This window comes from Taurulus bubalis, assembly GCF_910589615.1.
Source record: "Taurulus bubalis genome assembly, chromosome: 7".
NCBI lineage: Eukaryota > Metazoa > Chordata > Actinopteri > Perciformes > Cottidae > Taurulus > Taurulus bubalis.
This window is the reverse complement of record NC_136595.1, coordinates 5415590-5436911: the sequence shown is the minus strand read 5'-3', so window position 1 is coordinate 5436911 and position 21322 is coordinate 5415590. Positions and strand designations below refer to the sequence as shown.

General features: G+C 42.4%; 1 protein-coding gene across 1 annotated transcript in view; it reads left to right on the top strand.

The window, feature by feature from the left end:
* Nucleotides 1-8123, top strand: part of atp11b (ATPase phospholipid transporting 11B) — a gene marked incomplete at both ends in the record, with an annotated part of 43917 nt that extends 35794 nt beyond the window's left edge. The window contains 8 exons of the mRNA XM_079221500.1: nt 294-447; nt 530-632; nt 731-876; nt 1054-1113; nt 1985-2112; nt 2479-2622; nt 6352-6517; nt 8034-8123. Coding sequence (XP_079077626.1) covers nt 294-447; nt 530-632; nt 731-876; nt 1054-1113; nt 1985-2112; nt 2479-2622; nt 6352-6517; nt 8034-8123 — 991 coding nt within the window. The remainder of the gene's footprint in view (nt 1-293; nt 448-529; nt 633-730; nt 877-1053; nt 1114-1984; nt 2113-2478; nt 2623-6351; nt 6518-8033) is intronic.
* Between the last annotated feature and the right edge of the window lie 13199 nt (nt 8124-21322).

Below are 21322 nucleotides of genomic sequence, written 5' to 3'. Positions count from 1 at the left end.
TGCACAGCGTGTCTCTTTAAATGCATCTTGAATCTTTGTTTTCTGATAACAATGGAGCTCTTTAACTATTAGTTGAAGAGTTACGTTTTAATTGGATGCCATTGCTGTGATTGATGTCTCGTTGTTTATGTCTGCATCGGTGTAAAACTGTCTGGACCTCAACTTGTTTTTATGCTTTACAACAACTAACAGTACAATGTAACATGGCATTAAATTGGACTAGTTGCTAGTGGTTCTTCTCATTCCTGTCCCTATGTTCTGTACTTTTTTCTCTCTCCTCCATTTTTCTCCAGAATAAAGGAGGACCATGTCATACAGCACGGGTTAGTAGTGGATGGGGCCAGTCTGTCTTTAGCCTTGAGGGAACACGAGAAGCTCTTTATGGAAGTGTGTAAAAACTGTTCAGCTGTGCTGTGCTGCCGCATGGCCCCGCTGCAGAAAGCTAAGGTACCAGTCCTCTGACACACACACACACACACACACGCACACACACACACACACACATTCATTTTCACTTTGTTCTGTGCAGGTGGTGCGTCTTTTCAAAACCTCCCCAGAGAAACCCATCACTCTAGCTATTGGAGATGGAGCGAATGATGTCAGTATGATACAGGAAGCTCATGTGGGCATAGGTAAGCACTCACCACACACACACACACAAAATATGGTCTCTCAGTCTTAAATTCTGCAGTGAGTCCTCCAATGTGTGTGTGTGTGTGTGTGTCTTCAGGTATCATGGGGAAGGAGGGTCGTCAGGCCGTGAGAAACAGTGACTATGCAATTGCCAGGTTTAAGTTCCTGGCCAAACTTTTGCTGGTCCACGGTCACTTCTACTACATTCGAATAGCTACGCTTGTACAGTACTTTTTCTACAAGGTGAGCAACTTAACTTTATCTACACATGCATCTTTTTTTTAATTATATATGATAATCCATTGTTTTGAGCAATGCCTGCAGAATGAGTCTAATAAGCGCGACGAGACTTGTTGAAGGCCAAGTCTCCTTTCACTGCAGTGTTTTTAATCTTTCGTTCCTTCGCTCTGTCTTTTCTAGAATGTGTGTTTTATCACGCCACAGTTTTTATACCAGTTCTTCTGTCTGTTTTCACAACAAGTAAGTGTTTTATCTCCATCTCTCCGCTCGCTCACATGTCACTGTCGAGTTGTTTGTGGTTTTAATGTTGACTACATGGAAAGCATTCTTAACTTTTCCGTCTCTTTTTTTTTTATAATAACATTAAACACAAATACAAAAATGAGGTTTGTCAAACAACAATAAAGCACAGAAAAAAAAGAAGAAGAAAACAACACATCAGACAGACATAACAAAACAATACAAAAAATAAAATAAGAATACAATCACCCCGACACCCCTTTATTATCTTTTACCTGTAAATTTGCATTCATACCTGCATTTTCCTGAGCACATACATCCGACTACTTGACCACTCCTCTAATTTATTAACAAAGCCATTAGCTCTTTCCATGCTTGGTCAGTTTGGCTTGAACAGTTTTTTTACCCTGGCTTTTCCATCTCTTCAAAACTCGTCTTTGGGGGAGGCAGCTTGATATCCAGTTTGTTTTATATTTTTAATTGGATACGTTTAAGTTTCAAAATGCTCAACAGGCCAACATTTCATTGAGATTGATTTTTACTTACCTTTAAGCTATTCAAAGTTGTTTTACCATTGAAACCATGGATCTCACATTTTGCATTTAAAGTTTTCAAATGTGTATGCATCATAGCTTTAGGTTTAATGGTTTATCAAACTCTCATTGGCATTATGTCTGTCGCTAAATCTTTAGTCTGTCATTGAGGTTATTACTTTGGTCCAAGACAAAAATGATATTGACCCTTTTGTCCTTTGTCTGACACTCTCTAAGCACGCCGTCTGTTTTGTTTGAGTTGGTTTCGAAGACTCGCTGCCGTCAGTTTCCGCTAATGGGTTGGTGTGAAGTTAAATGTGCTCTTCTGTCCATCCCAGACTCTGTATGACAGTGTTTATCTGACACTGTACAACATCTGCTTCACCTCGCTGCCCATCCTGGTGTACAGTCTGTTTGAACAGCTGGTCCATCCACACGTGCTGCAGAATAAACCCGGCCTGTACAGGTACGCTGACGTATAACCCGTGGGTGTTGTGGGAAGCTTTTTTATATATTTTAAAAATCTCCATGTCCACTATGAATTAATAAACGAAATGCAGTTACTTGTTTTATGCTTTATACGTCGTCAACATGCATTATTTTTGCTGTTGTTTAAGATGTTTATGGAGCATTTTAAGTGAAATCAAGCAAACAAATAGTTTGGGGTCGTTTCCATCTGCATACTACCTGGTCTATAATCCCTAAAATGTTCTTGAATCACTCTGTAAATTAGCATGATTAACTTATCCTCCTCAGTGAAGCATGACGGTGCACTTTAGTATATTAATATATATGCACACGAGGATTCACAAAACCTGTTTGTATCCTACAGGGACATCAGCAAGAATTCTCTGCTGTCTTTCCGGACGTTCCTGTACTGGACTTTGTTGGGCTTCCTTCACGCCTTCATCTTCTTCTTCGGATCCTACATCCTGATGGGAGAGGACACCACGCTTATGGGCAATGGACAGGTCTGGTCTTGGCTGTGTGTGTTTGTGTGTGTGTTTGTGTTGCACTGTGTGTTTACAGTAGAATCTTGAGAAAAGTAAATGTTCTGCTTAAAGGATTTTCCAAAACATATTAGGGAAATGTTGATTTAGGAAATGAATGATGGGTTTAAAAGGTGTGTGTGTGTGTGTGTGTGTGTGTGTGTGTGTTATGAGTTATTGTTCCTGATGGGTCTGGTTACCAGCTGGACGTTCTTCACTCACTCCTTCATTTAATCTTGCTCTTTTCTTACATGTGTTTTCCTCATGCCTTTGTTTCTTTAACAGCCTTGTGTACAGTCTGTTTGTCTCTGTTACTGTCATCCACTTGTTGAGAGTAAGTCCTAGTAATCTTATCATATCCTCTGTTTCTCTCTCTGGTTCTTCACAAAATCTGTTTCCTTCTGTTTTCTGTTCTGCTGCATATCTTTGCCGTCTGTCTCTCTGTTTGAAGTTTGATATTTCAGAAAGCACTCACTCCTTTTGCTCCCTCTCTTTTTTTTCATCTATCTTTGGTTGATTTCTCTTTTTTCCTTCTGCCTTCACGCTGTGCATGACTTCAGATCTTGCGAGCTAACAGGCAGCTGGTAAGAGTCTGCTCTACAGTTTAATGTCTTCTTGGGGGGTTAATGAGAGGACTATCAGGATAATTGCTGAAACATATTTTTGGCTTGCTGATTTATATAGAGCATAGTTGTTATTTTGAAAATATGACAACCTTTAGTGGCTGATTGAATCTTATAAATTGCAGTAACATTCCTCCTAAAGTAGCTGCATAGCTTAACATGATTACCTATTTTCATATCTAAACGTAATACATCTGTAGCTGTTTAGGGCCTTTCTAGTTGGGCCCTCAGGTCGACAACTTTGAATCGTGAGCTTCTCTGTGAAGCTGTGAGTGTATTTCACTGGTGTTTCTGACCGTCAGTCGCCGCAATTTGGTTGTGAGACGCAATTATGTCACGGCAGGTTTAGTGCTCAGGACCCAGGAAAGCACAGTGTCGAATGTGAGGTTGTTTAAATGAGCGGTTCCACATGCCAAACACTTGTTTTTCAATGGTTACTGCGGTGTTAGAATGACACAAGAGCTAAAGATCTGCAGACACAGTGAGTTCCCCTTCCCACACGACAGGAGACCCTTGATTTCGTTTTCTTCGGTTTTTATTTTGAGCAGCAAAAAACACTAACAAAGTACACAAAAACTAATTAAATGGTCTAAACGATCATATGGTAAAAGAACCATCTGCTCTCATGCCTAATGCAGCTCTTCCTTACACCTGCTGCCGTCATGACGTCATTAAATCATCATATTTCAGTATATTTTACATATCGTTCCTACACTGAGCATAATTCTGAATATTAAATTATAAACACTCTTGACATTTCAATTAACCAAAAACACACTTGTGGCTCTTACATGCCGTCACTAATGGATTGAAATGTAGTGATGATTAAAAAGAGGATCATGTAAGAAGATCATGAAAACATCTGCAGAGTTTGAGTTTTGTTGTGGTCGTTGTATTCAGTTCTAAACTCAAACTGAGTGGTTGTGTGGATACATCTGAGTCACTATATTTTGAGTGTTAAGATTACAGCAGGGTCCTGAATTTGCTGGCAAGAAATCAATGCCCTCCCAGTTCTCCTCCAAGTAGAGCGACAGCGTCGGAGGCCAAGGCCTCGTTATAGCCATCGAAATACTCCTCAACTTGATAACTGAGGCTGACTCCTTGTAGGTATTTTCTCTCAATTCCTCAACTGAAGCACAGCCCTGGTCATCTCGTCCCATCTGTCCTGACTCCCAATCCAGATTTATGTGACTGAAACCATTTATAATCTCCCAGTAACATAATCATTGAATACCATGTGCAGCATTGTAGTGAAGTGCCAACAAAAAGTCATAGATTTATATTTTCAACCTCGCACATAATAATGCTGAGTCAAAGAGGAGTAAGTAATGTGTAATTATGTTTATTAGTTCAAGAAGATATGCAAGGTATCATATAAACAGGAGGACCATACAATGATCTTAAGCATATTGTTATGTTGCTGGTAACTGGGTCCATGCATGTAAATATAGCCATTATTTATCTGTTTGACTGTCATAGTTTAATACTTTTGACTGTTTTTATTAATATATTTATGTGTTTTTTTATAGATGTTTGGGAACTGGACATTTGGAACGCTGGTCTTTACTGTCATGGTCATCACAGTCACATTAAAGGTAAATTACACACAATCTTTTTTCTCCCAACAATTATCTGAATGGTTTTATCTTGCCGTTTTAGACAAAAATGTAATTGTTCACTGTTTCTCATGACTTTTAAACTTAAACATTATTTTCTTTCAAACATAATATTGCTATCGTAACATACTTCCTGGTATATTCAGCTGTAAATGTGCTATTTGTATTAAATGGTGACAGGGTAATTATATTAGTGTTTCAGAAAAGTGAATGTCAGCTATCTGCTATGGACAAAACCGCAAAAATCCAAATCAGCCAAAGAAAGGTGAAAGGCTGGTCAACCATACTGTTCCATTGTTGTTTCCATATATATGTTGTCAGCGATAGATTTATGTTAGCTGAGAGTTTTTTAGCATGTTTGGTTCCACAGGGACACACGTGAACTGCCACAGTCCCAAATATGAAATGCAGCATATTGTGAAGTACACCTATGATGTCAGTTACCATTAACAGAAAATAATGTGTCACATGCAGGGGCCAAAGTCTTTTTCACAGCACAGAGGCACTGCTGTGGTTTATTGATGCCCTAACTGTCCCCGTCTGTGTTTTACACCCAGCTTTCTTTTCTGTGTGTGTGTGTGTGTGTGTGTGTGTGTGTGTTATAACAGCTTGCTTTAGAGACTCATTTCTGGACGTGGATGAACCATTTCGTGACGTGGGGTTCGATTGCCTTCTACTTCATCTTCTCTCTCTTCTATGGAGGCATCATCTGGTAAGAAGTTCTTACAGGAAGATCAGGTTTTCTATTTGATCTTTTACACTTACATTTAATTTCCTAAATTAATATTCTCTGCGCTGTATATACCTTTTATCCCTGTTATTTTCATTGTTGTGTCTGTAAGCTGCTACTTAGACAACACATTTCCCTTAGGGATGAGTAAAGTCTACATCCATCATTCCACTGAAAGAAAATGCTTTGTCATGGTGCAACAAGGTCTCTCTCTTAAATCTACCATCGTAACACTTCTTAATTAACCCCGACAATACATTGGGAGAATATATATGCAGAATAAATTGCAGTGGCTGTCTTGCGAGAGAAACACAAGGGAAATTTAAAGTGTTAAATCAACACATTTACATTGTTCCATATCTTTTCTTGTTTGTAATAAACGACTACTACTGACACTTTAATTTTCCATCATTAACTAAGTGGATAGTAGAGTACATAATGGGACATACATCTACCTTCTAAGTACCTCTGAGCTCATATTTTGTCTGCATGGGGTTCCACATTACTTAAAATACTAAGATGAAAAAGACAATATTCAAATTATTTTTATATCTAAGGATAAACTGACTAAACTAAGAGCAAGACTCCAACTGCCAGGGAAGCCTGAATATGCAGTGAACAGGTGGAAGTGAGACGAGCCGGGCTGCTGGTTTATTGATGCGTACCACCACGAAAGAGAAGCATAAAAGAACAACTCTCCGCCTTCTCCTGCACTATGTAACCACCGTGTGCTTCCACTCCCTGCAGGCCGTTCCTCCACACCCAGGACATGTACTTTGTATTCGTACAGCTGCTGTCCAGCGGTTCGGCCTGGTTTGCCATCATCATCATCATCATAACTTGCCTCTTTCCTGATGTGGTGAAGAAGGTCTTCTATCGACATCTGCAGCCCACCAGCACACAGACGAGTCAGGTAACATGGGGAGGAGGGGCCGAGAGAGAAGACTCTCACAGGTCGGTGGTCTTATGGAGAGCAATTCCTCTCACGTGGATTAGACTTGGTTTCACATTACTGCAGTGGAATCAAAGTATTTATTTGAAGCAATGAGACCAATTACACACTAGCTAGTTCATTACCACAATTGTAAGATAATCATGCAAAAAAAAAAGGTTTCTTTAAGGTCTACACCAGCGGTGTCAAACTCCTTTTCACCCCGGGCCACAAAGGGCCGGTTGTAACTGTAACGCTGTATAAACTACTCCCTAACATATTGTTAAATAACTATTGCTAAATAAACTGTTAAATAAAAGTGTAAAAAAAGAATATAGAAAAATATCAAATACACGTTATTACATTCACTTTGTTCAAAGCTTTTTTGTCACAGTGGTCTGGGGCTCACCTGCTCACAGACCTGTATGTGGTCTGGGGCTCACCTGCTCACAGACCTGTATGTGGTCTGGGGCTCACCTGCTCACAGACCTGTATGTGGTCTGGGGCTCACCTGCTCACAGACCTGTATGTGGTCTGGGGCTCACCTGCTCACAGACCTGTATGTGGTCTGGGGCTCACCTGCTCACAGACCTGTATGTGGTCCTTTCCCATCTTCTTTAAATGTTCTTCTCTCTGCGTCAATCTTTCTCTTCTTGGACATTTTGGGATTATTTGTCGATCATTTTCAAGATAATCGCTTGTCTTTATTTAAACGGCGATATGGAAACACTGCTTCCTCGTGGTAGGATGCCATTCATTCGCGGGTCACAAAATCAGTATGCATTGTGGGAGATGTAGTCTCTGGTCCCTGTACACTGTAAAGCAGCATAGACTTTAATTTTAAGACGATCATATGCCTTTGAAGCTGTCGTGGCCACATCAAATGACGTGGTGGGCCTTGAGTTTGACACCAGTGGTCTACAGGCTCAAAAATATAACTCATTAAAAGTAATGAAATGGCACATTCTAGTAGTTATACTGTCAATTATGTCCAACGTTAGCAGTTATACTTGCATACGAAAAATGGAAATCATATTTCCTGTAAGGTGCCAAGAAAAATTGGCAGGAAATTCATTAAAATGTCAAGGTAACTTAAAGTCTAGACGGAGAGAATGTTAAAGAAAAAAGTCTTTATTTTCTTAGCCTCTGTGATCACAAGTTACCGACTTCTTTACAGGAGCAGCATGGTGTGACTTCTTTCTGATCGATACACACACAGTGTGTATGGTCACCTCTCGGCAGACCCACGCTGTTATCGTATTGATTCGTCCACTGGAGACCGTTTATCTTGTAGCTTATTTCTTCCTCCTTTCAAAACTCTCCTATTGTTTCTCAGGGAAAAAACGAGCTGCCTTTTCCAATTTTGTGTGTGTGTGTGAGAGAGATGGTAAAGTATCAATTGTGTGTTGAAATGTGTGTATGCTTGAGTTCTAACCTCTGTGTGTGGTTTGTGTGTGTGTTCTTCCTCCTATCCTCTCTGTGTATTCTCCCGGTGAAGATGTATTCCAACCGTGTGGCGATAGGTGATGACTTCATCGCTCTGCAGCCTCTTTCCAGAGCCAAGAGCCAGCTGGGCAAAATTAGGTAGAGGAGATGAGAGAGTTTCAGACCTGGGCTTAAAATACCTTAAAGCGATCAATTCAAAGAAAACAAGTATCCCAGGAGTGCTTAGTTCAAAAGCAATATCTCTACATTAGTAGTTTTGGGATGCATCTGTATACGTTTGGGCAATGCAGCAATACTGGGTATCGATTCACAGTTTCCCTGCATAGACGGTGCTCCTTCTAAATATAATTTCACTTCCTTTAGTTTTCAAATATGTATTTCAAATATTTTAGCACTTTTAGAAACCACCACATTACATTTTCTTTTGCAATGCACATAACTTAGTCAAATTTAACTTTACATGATGTCTCTTAAACTTTAATTGGTGTTATCTTTTTACATATTTGAGGCTTACTATTAACTATGTATGGTCAAAAATCGTGTTATGTCAAATAGTATTCAGAATATATTCAAAGGTCTGTGTGGAACATTTATCCGTGCAGAAGATAAGATGCTTTACAAAGCCAGGTGTTTAAAACGTATTTACAGCATAACACAGACAGCATCTTAAAAGACATATTGCTTTAGGAAACAAGTGCTCCTGCTTATGATCATTCAAACAATATGGAAGCGTTCTTTCTCCCAGGTCTGGACTTGATTTAGTTCCACTGAGTCCTGTTTCTAACCCTGGCGGTACACAGCGTGTGCCGTTAATGTTGGAACAGTTGTGCTTCTGTTGTATCTACGACTGCATGCCCAGGACAAGCCATCAGCATTCTCTGGGATGGGATGGGGGCGGGGCACTAAACACATTTAGCAAAAGTATATGATAATAAGCATTTCACCCGCTGCATGTGTTGCATTTTAGCGAGAGGCCGGCATCGAGAACGTGATCTGAGACGTCCACCACTCCCGCCTGTTGAAGCATGTGACTCATTACTCCCCCGCTGCATGAGCAACCGGATGAATGAGTGAAGGAATGAATGGCTAAATTGCCTTTTATCTCATAACTCATTATATAGTGATAGCCATGTTGTGAATCGGGGACACTTCAGGGTCGCGAGTCGTTCTGACTGTGAGATCCTGCATCTGCATCAGTCCCACATCAGAGCTCCGGCTCCTGACCATCGGCTCGTGGTCTTGTCATGTGACCTCAGTCTGGCATGCCGCACTCCTATGAAAGTGACGCATGGTGCAGCTCATCCCGACAGCCCTTTATCTGGAGCATGCTCCGTCCTCTTGACATGGTGTCAAACACCCTCAGACTGGGTTCTCCAGCTCCGAGGTCAGCCCCCCTGCATGGTTTCAGTAGCTTCACCACAGCTGCATGACGGACTTGTCCGCGCTGCCTCTTACAGCATCACCATGTGTCCTGTTGGAAGCATGACAGACTCTCGGGTTGTGATCACAGCTGTTTTACACGGATGACCTGAAGATCGTGTGCTGTCGTAGCACATATCACTGTGAACCGCCTGCAAGGGAAAGGCTAACAATAGTGTGAGCTCCCATTGTGGAACCGACTGCTCGCTCTTGACTCGTGAGCATAAAAAAAAATGTATTTAAGTTCTAAGATCATGGAAAAGACATGGGGTTAATATTATTGTACCTGCATTTATTTGTAGTTTATATGTGCAACAATCAATTGATTTGTTGATGACAGAAAATGAATCAGCAACTGTTTTGCCAAATATTCTCTTATTCCCAAATTAGATGCTTTTCTTGTCATGTATGAAAGTAAATTGATTATCTTTGGGTTTTACACTGCTACTTATAAACAAGGATGTTTAACACGTCAGACTGGTCTATTGGATCTTAGAGAATAGTCTGCAAATTAATTGATAATGAAAATAACTACTATTTACAGCCCTAGTATGGTTAATTGCCTTTTCAACAACTTTATGGCCGATGGTTCTGTAGCACTTGTTGGGAATGCTGAACCGTATTTTGTTTTAACGACAACCCTCCAATACATACTAGCCTCATTAAGGATTTAAAACGTAATCATTTTTTTTAACTGTTTCAGAGAGGCGTATATTACAGAAAGGTGATAACGATTATTTTGGTGCTGTGAAACTGTATATCAATAACAGTCAAATCAATTAAAACTTGACACTTTTTAAAAACAGTTTCAACCAAAAATCCCATCTCACGAGCTCAGAGAGCAGAACCAAACTGTAGATTGACTGATCATAAGTGGGAAGCACATTATGCAAAAGAGACTCAGTTTGAGTGATTTGTTTGTTGAATTGCTAAAACTCTCTTACTGGGTTCAAACTTCAAAGCGTGAATTAATTTTTATGTGTTGGATAATGCAATTTATTCCGTTCTGTTGAAATAGTTTCAGTAGCTATCGGCCTTCTTTTCCTAATTAGATTAGAGGGAGGTAATCGTAAAGGAACCCAAAGGGCTCTCTTGGGTTTTTCGTTGTTTGCCTACTCTGTAGCTCCGATAGATTCAGCAGCAGGTTAATGGGTTTGGATACTAATAGATTTGAGCTTATCGGCACGAGAAGGATGCATGTCCCTCGAGACGTTGTTCTTATGCCTGCAGCTTCTTTGTGTCTTCAGTTGTCTCTGCTTTTATGAGAATTTAAAGCCCTCCTCCAGTGACCTCATCACCTTGTCTCACAGTGCCAATCAGGATGAGGTTTAGATCGTCAGCAGGGGAATAACACCTGGGCAGCCTTGTTCCGAGCCGCAGGAACAGCGGATCTCATTTGACCAGCAAGCTAAAACTTTGCTATCTTGGATTGCCGGTGAGGTCACTTGGGAAGGGCTTTAAAGAGCGGACCAGCGTTGATTTGATCTCTATTCACTGTATGAACACGTGTATGAGAGCGCACTGTAGAGAGAGGGTCAGGGATGTAATTAACTGTCCCCCTACAGTGCAGCCTGGAGTGACTCGCTGACTGACTGCTTGTTACTAGCTGACTAATGAATCTGCTGGTTGGTAATTAAGCAGCAATGAAAAACATATCCACAGCATCTACAGTCATTTAGTCTGGAATTGAGCCCAAAAATATATATAAAACGTTATGAGATTAATTTAAAATCTGGTTCCATTTCAAGATGTATTCTTGTGTTAAGAAATGTTCTAAATTGCTTAACGTAAAGGTGAGACGAGACGTTCTCTCGTCCCGTCACCTCCGAGTGGAGGTTGTAGTATGAGCCAGAAGGACGACTCTGGCTATGTTGGCAGTGCGACCGCTCGGTTGACGGGCTTGCTTCTCTGGTTCTGTTGCTGTGTCGATGTGCGACCCACCAACAGGCGGCTGACCGATGCGCTGTTTGACGGGCCAGCGGGGCTCACTGTAAGCATCTTGTGTCTTCAGATGGAAGAGGGTGAGGGCTCAGTCGGCCCAGAATATGACCCTGTTAAAGCCCAGCGGAGCCCAGGGGAGGACAATTGGCTCCTGCTAGCTGCTTCTCCTCCCCCTGCTGCCCCCGGCCCAGACCCCTGCTCCCCTAGGTAGTACCATACTTCACCTCCATTGTCCCCCGAGCACCAACCAACCCTCTGCAGTCAACCACATGTTGTCCTTTATATTTGGTTATTCACCCATGGCTGTATGTCACAGCTGCCCCTGCACTGCCCTTTCAGTTCATATTTAAGAAAACTACTCCTGCACTGTGTGTCTCTGTTGGCCTTACTTCCTGTATGAATGACCCCGTCCTCTCACACACACACCCTTAATGAATAATCTCATCCTCCCCTACATGGATATGACTGACCCCGCCCTCCCTGAGCCACCGGTCTCAATTCACCCCTCACTGTTGTCGATCAGATCTCAGATCAGAGTTTATCCAGAGAGAGAGAGAGAGAATGCTGTTGGCATGCTGACTTCATTGTCCTTGCTGTATATTTGTTCAGTCATCTAATCCCTCCATAATGATAATCCATATTGCAGCCTGAATAATATACCATTGTCTCCTTGTAAGTATTTGATATCTCATATTACCCTTTGTGTTTGAAGTGTGATTCTAAGACGTCCAGTGTTTTTGTTTTTTCTCTACATACATATTGTGCTTTGTGAGCACCATATATCAGCTATAAACACAAGGTTATTATATTTTCGTTTGCACACAGCTGCCAAAAAGGTCTTGACAAAGATCCTCTGCTGTCTTAGTGGTGTAAACCAACGTAAGGCTGAATGAAAATACGGCACACGTGAACTCAAACTGAACTCGATAACTCGTATAGTGAATCAGGCGGGGGATGATGTCACTGAGGCCATTTTACAACAGAAACATTAAATTCAAGCTTTGTTTTCTTGGGGAAACCTCAGTATACAACGGAGCATCTAATCATAAGGTTTGGCCTCTGGGCTTCATATTACTGCGGCTTCTCCAGAACAAAACAAATAATTGCACCAAACACTTCTTTCCTTGTTCATCTCTCTCGTAAACAGACAGTTTTATTGTAATGTTCGCTCCAGTGAGAACTGCATTATCTCAATATGTCTGCCATTGCTTCTGATTTACAGGACAAACCCTGCAATGACTGATGGCTGCAGATTGATTAGATTGGTAGAATGACGAGCTAAATCAATCATCTTAAAGCTAATGAAAAGCTGGCCGTAGTTATAACTCACGTGGTTATACCAGCACAGGTTAACATGAGCGGAGGAGACATTACCACTGAGGACTTCTGCTGTAACTGTTTCATTGTGGTTTAGAATAATTACAGCCAACAACCTTTGTGGCGACTGTTGTGTTACAAGAACACATCTGTTTGCCCTTTTTTACAAAAGGAGACTAATTCTGATGGAGGACAAGAAGAAAACACATTTATTATCCAGCGACACCTGACCTTGCCAGAATAAATCACATTGTCCTGTCTCTGTTTTGCTGTTGCCAGCCAAGTAGCAGAAGTTTGGTTTCATGCCAACAGAGTCTCCAATTTCTGCTGCAGAGATGCAACAACAGCAGCGTCCCGATCCAAAGCACTGTGGACGGTCCCAGTTACACAATATAAATGCATTAGGCTACATCACAGAAGACCACATCAAATTATCAAATATGGAAGTACAGAAATTGTTTCCGACTACAGCACATATTTTACATAGTTGGACTTATGCTGAAAGAAACGGGAGGAGTTATAACTTTACGTAGTCAGAAAGTTATCTGAAGAAACATCTCTACAAACAGCACCTGTAATTGATAACAGTAAACTTTGTTCGCTTATCTTGTAAAAACCAGGCGGGTAACTGAAGTTAGTCTGAGGTTAATCTAATCTAGACTTAAATTGCCCCTTAATGCTGAGGTCTAAAAAGTAATATTTTATCTTCAAAGGAGCACACGGGATGCAAACTCCATGAGCCTCAGCTCACGCTGACCCTGTTTGTCTCTTCACTCTTCCTCGTCCTCTTCCTCACCGAACACCGTCTCTCCGGTGCTGACTCAGGATATCAGAGCCACCTGACCCTGCAGCTTCCTCAGCAGCAACTTCATTCAGCTTTGTCTCCCAGTGCAGCTCTGGCTTGTTGTTAACTATATGTTCAGTCCTTTTATTGAGACAGTAAGAGGTTTCTTTGCAGTGAATGTCAACTCCAGACAATAATTAGTAGTTTTGCACTTGTTTTCACTTGTATAAAGGGAAAGATATCAGGATAGATGATAACACTGCCTTAGTTTCTGATCATGCATATTCATTCATATGATATAATAATACATTTTATTTGTACAGCGCTTTAAAAGGTACTCACGGCACTTTACATGGTAAAGACAAACAATAGAAGCAACAACATAAATATCATGGCTTTGGGTTTAGTGTTTCAGTTAAAACATTTTATAAACCTGGACCAGTTAAACAATGTCATCCTGAGCATTGTCTTAGTTTCACTTAAGGAAAGAGTTCATTTGCTCTACAAACACCTTTAAAATACCAAATGTTGATTTTCTCTTCTTTATGTTTTGTTTTCTCAAACATTTTGCTTACAGGTTTTATAGATTATGTGTTTATTTGCAACATTTCAGCCCCTTGTGTAGCATGTTTTCCTTGTACTTCATGTTTTACTGTGACAGCATGCAATAAGTCATCCTCCATTCATCCAGTATCCTCTCAGAATGTGACAGTAAACCTGTTTATTGATATTCATTTATTCTTTTTTCTCCTCTTTCTCCACTGACTTCTGTCTTTCCTTCACTTTTTCTTTTACTTCTGTCATTTTCTCTCACTCTCTCACCCGTTCCCATCACCCTTTCTTTCCCTCCCTGCTCTTTGCTCCGCCCCTTCAACCCCTCTTCTCTTCCCTGCAGTCTCTATCGGCCTCCCAGACGCAGACCCTCAGCTGCATGGAGTCCCTGTGCTGCTACCAACATGGGCAGAGCGGCTGTTCCCGCCTGGCCGGCCTCCTGGAGCCAATGACCGGACGGTGCCAGGCGAGCGCCAACAATTGCCACGCGTCCAGCCGCAGCAACAGGTGGGGAGGACAGCGGCAAGAAACTATGATTTATGAATCCCGATGAACCGGCACCGCCTCTTGGTGTCAAAAATGTGGGCTGCAGTCCTGACTGTTAAATCCCACAACGTGGCTGTACTGCAAGTCTTTCTTGTTGACATCTGTCGCAGGCTGAGCACACAGTAGTAGGGTTTCAGACGGTCAAAGGGACTGGTTTTAGGAAGAAGAAGAAGAAGAAGAAGAAGAACCGAGCAGGAGCTAGAAGTGGAAGATGTGTGGATCAAGCCATTATGGACTGCACTGTTCAAAGTCTAAACATTTTGATTAAGCCGACTGACGGATGTGCTTCATCTCATATCTACAGTAGTGTACTATCAGAAATATATCAGTGCACCGTGTAACCAAAATAATAGACATCATGCCTATGCCTTCTAGATAGCATGCACTGCACTTGTTCGACAGGCTTGGCAGGGAGCCTTTGGATCCAGCGACGCACAGGCGCCCAACGGGCCTCAATATTACCCTGTGTAGCCTGTCTTGTGTATTCAGGCCTTTCCTTCAGGCATGTCTGTCTATACGCCTGTGTGTCGATGTTCTTATCGTCTATGCTATGATCTGTTGTCCTGTCCCTCCTGTCTGTCTCCTCCGTTTCTATTTGATACTCCCTCAAATCCATTTAATGTCCAAATTAGCCTAATTAGTCAGTTTTCAAGGAGAACTGCCCGATCTGTAACGCACTTTAACAGATGACACCGATGTCTATGTGTCAAGTTGGCTTGAGATAAGGCCACGTGATCGGAGTGATCGGAGTGATCGGAGTGATCAGAGTGATCAGAGTGATCAGAGTGATCAGAGTGATCGGAGTGATCGGAGCACCAGATGTGGGCGTGTACATCTCCAGCATGAACCTCTGATTGAAGAGATGTGGAAGGGCTTCATAAGTGACGGGTTCTGGTGACTCGGCCTTGAAGCTGCCTTTTGGCGATTTGCAGAGAGGGGTAATGTTAGTGAGCGCTCAATGAGTGCAGATGAAACTCTTCTCTGCTGAAGCTCCTCTTCATAAAGAATGATAAAACTACAACTTTTTTTGTGTGCCATGTGCAGTTTGAAGTGGGCTGAGGTTGCTCAATCTGCAGTTTCAGTATTATTGTATCTTTTCGCCCGAATCCCAGTGACTCAGTGGGGTCATCGACTTGATTGACCCGATCGGCTCTTTCTGCTGAGTGATCAATACTCCCCGAAACATCTTGGGACTCAGTATTGATTACATCAATAGTGAAGATGTAGCATTCTTGCTCTTTTGCGTGTGAGAGACTTTTGCAGCGGCTCTGGCACAGATGTGTGTTTGTACCGGTGTTATGATGACGGCATGCAGGTCCAACACGGGACGCACTGTTCCTCCCTCCAGACCCTCGGTGCTCGAGGAGAGCGCTGCGTCTTATGAGCTATCCCATAATAGAGCTATCAAATGGTGATCTCTTTGTATCTCATTTTATTCTGGACCAGGCCTGTGGCCAAATAATGAACATCTTCGGCATGATTCAGCCAGTTGGGACCCTAAGATCCTACATCTTAATATGTATTCTCTTTATTGTTCATTAGACGGAGATGAGGCGGCTCTGCTCCATGAAATAATCTATTCCAAGTGTTGTCAGGGTCACTGAAAGAAAGGAAGCTATTCTCTTCGCTCCAGGGTCAAATTGCCACTAAATGCATGATTCAATCTAGATTAATTTCTTCTTGTTGGAATGATTGATCTGTTTTCTGACCTTGGCACGAAGCAGACATTTCATTTTTCCAACTGAGCTGACGGCAGTTTCTCCTCCCAGAAGGATAAACAATGAGAGAAGTCAAAAGCTTCGCTTGGGCGGGTTTTACTGGAACTTCACAAAGTCATGCAATCAACAAATATTATAGCGGCTGAATAAGGTTTAGATTTTATTCTTTGTTCCTCCTTCCCTTGCTATCAACTCTCCTCTCATTCCTCCCTCGTCCTCTTCCCCACTTCTGTCTCTCCATCCCTTCTTCACCTCCTGGGTTTGAGGACATGAAGCATAAATAGTAATGAAAGACTCACACACTTGGCCTTAATGCTAGGATACTGCCATAGGGGAAGAGGAACGTGTCCACTCAGTCCTATATTACATAATTAATGACTGGAAGGGAAATATTTAAGCATATTTACAAGCTTATATAATGTATTTAACTGTTATTTATTGGAGCCCAACTGTAGCTGGCTGCTGAATGCTGGCCGCAGCTGAAAGATGAGTCAAAGATGTTTTTTCATAATAAACGAGAAACATACAGCGTGAAGTTGTCAAATTATCGAAATGGCAAACAAATTTTCCACAAAATAAAAGTACTTAGTACTTAGGTAGTATTTGGATATAATTAGCAGGCATATATCCACTTGAACCGTTTGACATGATTATTTGTTTAACAAGCTTAATTCTTCAAGTCTGTTTCAAAACCAGATGGTTGAACCTCAGACATTCAAGTGTCACAAAATCTGTTCATCTTCTCTAACTTAACGTCTGACATCCTGCTCCTCTTCTCCAAGAACAAGGGGACCCTAAACCAGAGAGGCTGCTGGGAAATGTAGTCTGTCTCTTTTTTTTGTGCTACTTACCGTATCCCTTAGTCTTTTCTACTGAATCCTGAAGCCTTATATGTGCTTCTGAGAAGAGGCCAACTTTAGGGCATGCTTGTTTTATAACCCGGGGTGTTCCGGAGGGGTGGAGTTCATCTTGCCCACCGGTTTAAATTACAAGATATAACTCCGCCCATCTTGTCCACTTCGGGCTACAGAACCAGAATTCCCTCTCTGTCTTGCTGCATGGGGGCTCTGCTGCCTTCGGTACTCCGTATACAACGTGAACTTGTATGTACTTGTGCCCTCACACTCCTCCTCTTGCACTTGCCTGTCCTGTCTGTGTGTGTCTTTGTCCTTCTGTGTCTTAAATCTGCGTAACGCTGTTCAAACTTCCAACTTAATTATTCATGTGCTGTAAACGTCCCCCGTGAGCTTCGTCAGAAAACTGCCTGTTCTCCTCTCGGGTTCATGTTCCCACCGGCTTCTCCAAAAGTGTTAACGTCCTCTTTGTTGTGCCGTGACCCCCGGGGAGCGCCAGTGTTTTTAGCAGCGAGATGTTTCCGTTTGACCCCGGCCCTGGTAGACGGCCAAGCTGCTGATGTGGCATGTGAGCGCGCCTCCGGTCAAACCTTTGAGTCATCAGCCAGCCTTTTTGAAAAGGCCCCGTTTCTCTGTTCATCGGGTCTTAAAGCGGTCGTCTTCATCGCAGAGAGCAGCGTTAAATTAAAGGTCATGCGAGTTATTCGGCGCAGGGCAGCTGACATTTAGAAATATGAAAACGCAGCTGGAGACGTGGACGGACAGGTGCAGTCTTCCTCTGTGAAGATCAGTCGGGTGCCCGGGTCCACTTTGATGTGAGTCGCATGCTGCTGGTTGTGACCGTTGCTAATCAAACGGTAGCTCATGATGGAGCCATGTTTTATGTTTGTAGTTTTTTGTCAATCACTGGCAATATCATTTAGTTGTAACATGTTTTGAGTGATCTAGGAATGGATGAGATGTGTAGTACTAGTTTATATATATATATAATCTAATATTTTTGTTAGACATCTCCAAAGCATAACAGAAAGGGACTGTGCCTCTAATTAGAACATATACATTATATCATGGATTTTTTTAACGATATGTTTAATATTGCAGAATATCATCTAACTGACATCTAACTGAACTTAGGGATGTATATATTTACCTGCAGAGAATCTGATACTAGTGCTGTTTATCTTGAGATGGATATATGAGACAAGGATGTTGTTGATGCTTGTTGATCATGATTTATTTCTGTTTGTTTTAGAGTTTTATCCATGAGTCGAGTAGCTCAAGTCTCACCTCAACTCTTCTGAGAACCGACCAGGGACTGATCCGGAAAACAAAACCGGGTTCAAACATGTGAAACACAAAGAGCTTTAATTGTTATGTTGGAGACACACAGCTTCCATGAGCTGTCTCTGAACAGCGACATCAAACCTAAAGGATCAACTATGACTCCACACTGCAGCTTAGCTTCTATTCCATCCAGATCTAGGTATTAGCATATTACAATTGAACAAATGTACAGTCTTAGTCCAGTAATTGGTAACCTCTTTCTTTTAGAGTGCACTGACATGTCAATCGCTGCTTGAAACATACTTTCCTTAAATTGTATTCTCTGAAACCTTCCTGATGGCCTTGGATCAATGTGAGGTGAACCTTTAGATGCTCATCACCAACAAACAACCTCACACCATTACTAACCCTTCACTCTCCATCCTCGCTCCACTTCTTCCAGCCGCAAGTCGCTAGACAACACTGTTCGCTCTCACTGTATCTCCAACACACACACACTCACACACACACTCCGTCGGTCACCTAATCCTCAGTCCCTGCTGCCTGTTTTCAGGTCTTGGAGCGACACGGAGAACTTCTACTCCAACGATCGCAGCATCCTGACGCTGTCGCCCATCGAGTCCACCCACTGCTGACTCCCACGGCCGCGGGCCGTAGCACACAGATGTGGGGGACGGCTTCCTCTCCACATAATCACCGACCCCCGTGCCGCCATTTAACGCCCCTCCATACGTTTAGGCTCGCTGCATTCTCAGCCGGACGCGACGCGGATGCATGGCGTGAAACCAAAGGACTCGTCGTCCGCTTTGTTCCTTTTCCCAGCGCTATGAATTGCTCGTGGAGCGACTGAGGAGGAACTCGTAATGTGAGCTGCAACATGGGACAGGAAATCAAACATGAGGCGTGGAGCAGCAACAAGCATCACATTGCTGCTGCAAATATCTGTAAACATCATTTAAATTCACTTTAGAAGTTAAAGAAGACGTGCCTGAGATGAGCCCCGGTACAGGAACTCTAATGCAGATATTTATTTATTTTTTTCCGCACAGTTGCCAAAGTTTTCTTGCAGCTGGCATTAAAATGTCTTTCCTGACAATCTGGACTTGCTGGTGAACCACGAGGACCGTCTATTAGCACCAGGTCCCGCTGCATTATGAGTTCTTCTGCGAGGGGTCGGCCTGCAGCCCATCATCATCATCATCATCATCATCATGTTGCTTCCATAGACTTCCTCTCCCCGCTGCACCTTCTGTTTCTCATTCGGGTGAAGGAAAGGAAACGTGTAGGTCTGTAGCCCGGCTTAACATCACAAGGAGATGCGTCTCTACCAAAGACCAAAGGATTCAGACTGGAGTTTAAAAGAAGTGTTTATTTTTGTGCCTGATTGTACAGATGTTGTTATGAAGAGGATTATTGTGTGTGCTGCTCTCTCGTGTGACTGTTCAGGCCTCGGTGTCCCCGCTCTGAAGGAGGGCAGATGGGGCCTTTTTTTTTAAAAGCCATACACTTTTCAGGAGGTTTCGTTATTGATAGATGAGTGAAGGTACTGCAGAAGGAAGCTGTTTGAGCCGGCTGTTGTTACTCTGTGTCTGCAAGCTTGTTCCCCTGAAGGCCTTTTCTCCTTTTTGGCATCTCGGCATTAAAGAGCGCGATGCTCGGGGGATGTTTTGAGGTCACGGGGTCAGAGTGGGGAGGCGGCCTCTAAAAGAGGCTTAATTGCCTAAAAACATTGCCTACGTGTCCGATGCGATAATGGTAGCGTTTCTAATGCAGCAAGACAAAAAACGGCTTCAATGGCGAGACGCTGCATGTGGAGCCAGACAGCCGAACGTCTGCAGAGAGATAAATGTAATTCATCTCCTACAGCCGAGAGAAGAGAGGCGTTTGCACAAATCACATTTCATAAATCATTGTTTTTTCTCAATTCATTGCTCGTCCGTTACCATTGACATCACCTAAATCATGTTTTTGCTGTTCTCGTGTGTGTGTGTGTGTGTGTGTGTGTGTGTGTGTGTGTGTGTGTGTGTGTGTGTGTGTGTGTGTGTGTGTGTGTGTGTGTGTGTGTGTGTGTGTGAGAGAGAGAGAGTTCTTTGTAGGATCTGTGTTTCTCTTTGATACTTTGACTTTACTACTTCCAAAAACAAGGTGTAAGAAGGAAAGCGTGTGCCGGTTCTTATTGCAGGAGAATTCGGTCGTCTCCAGAAGTGTAACGCACAAACGTTCTGAACGTGACATCAACGATATCCAGTAGCCACATGCGTGTGCAGCGCTGCTGTACGTCAGATCTTTTTTGGGGGTTTGACCTCTTTTCTTCCCCCAAAATGAATAAATAAAAGGGTGTGCCGGTTCTTGTTGTAGGAGCATTCAGTCGACTCCAGAAGTTTAATGTAGAAACGTTTCAAGACGACCGCCACCAATCGGCGATCGGGACACGCCTACGCTCACGGGGGACACGCCGAGTCACGGGATGTTTCTGTTGCTACGGTTACTGTTGAAAGAAGTCCGATTGTCAAACGTGTTTTTGTCTCAAGTCATTGAATATTCAGTTTATTTTCTATACGGTACACATTGTTCGATGCAAACCTGTTAACGTTCATATTCAGGTGCAACTGACGATGAAAATGTATATTTATTATCATTTTTTCTGTGTTTGTGTTTCTTCCATATTATGCTCACGCGTGTCCTGTGCTGTGCGTTCACACTCTTCTGCGTGTAACCAGGAAGTTGAAGCGTTATCTGAGCTCGTTGTTCTTTAAGCAGAATGTTTAGCAGAAGAACTCGTGGGAACGTCCAGATCAAGATATTACTTTGTTTTTTGTTATTAAACATTTGTGTTCATACTGCTATGAAAATGTCTACCTGGATACCTGTGACGTCTGTAATCTGTACCTGGATGTGGATACCTGTGTTTTATAGGGTACCTCAA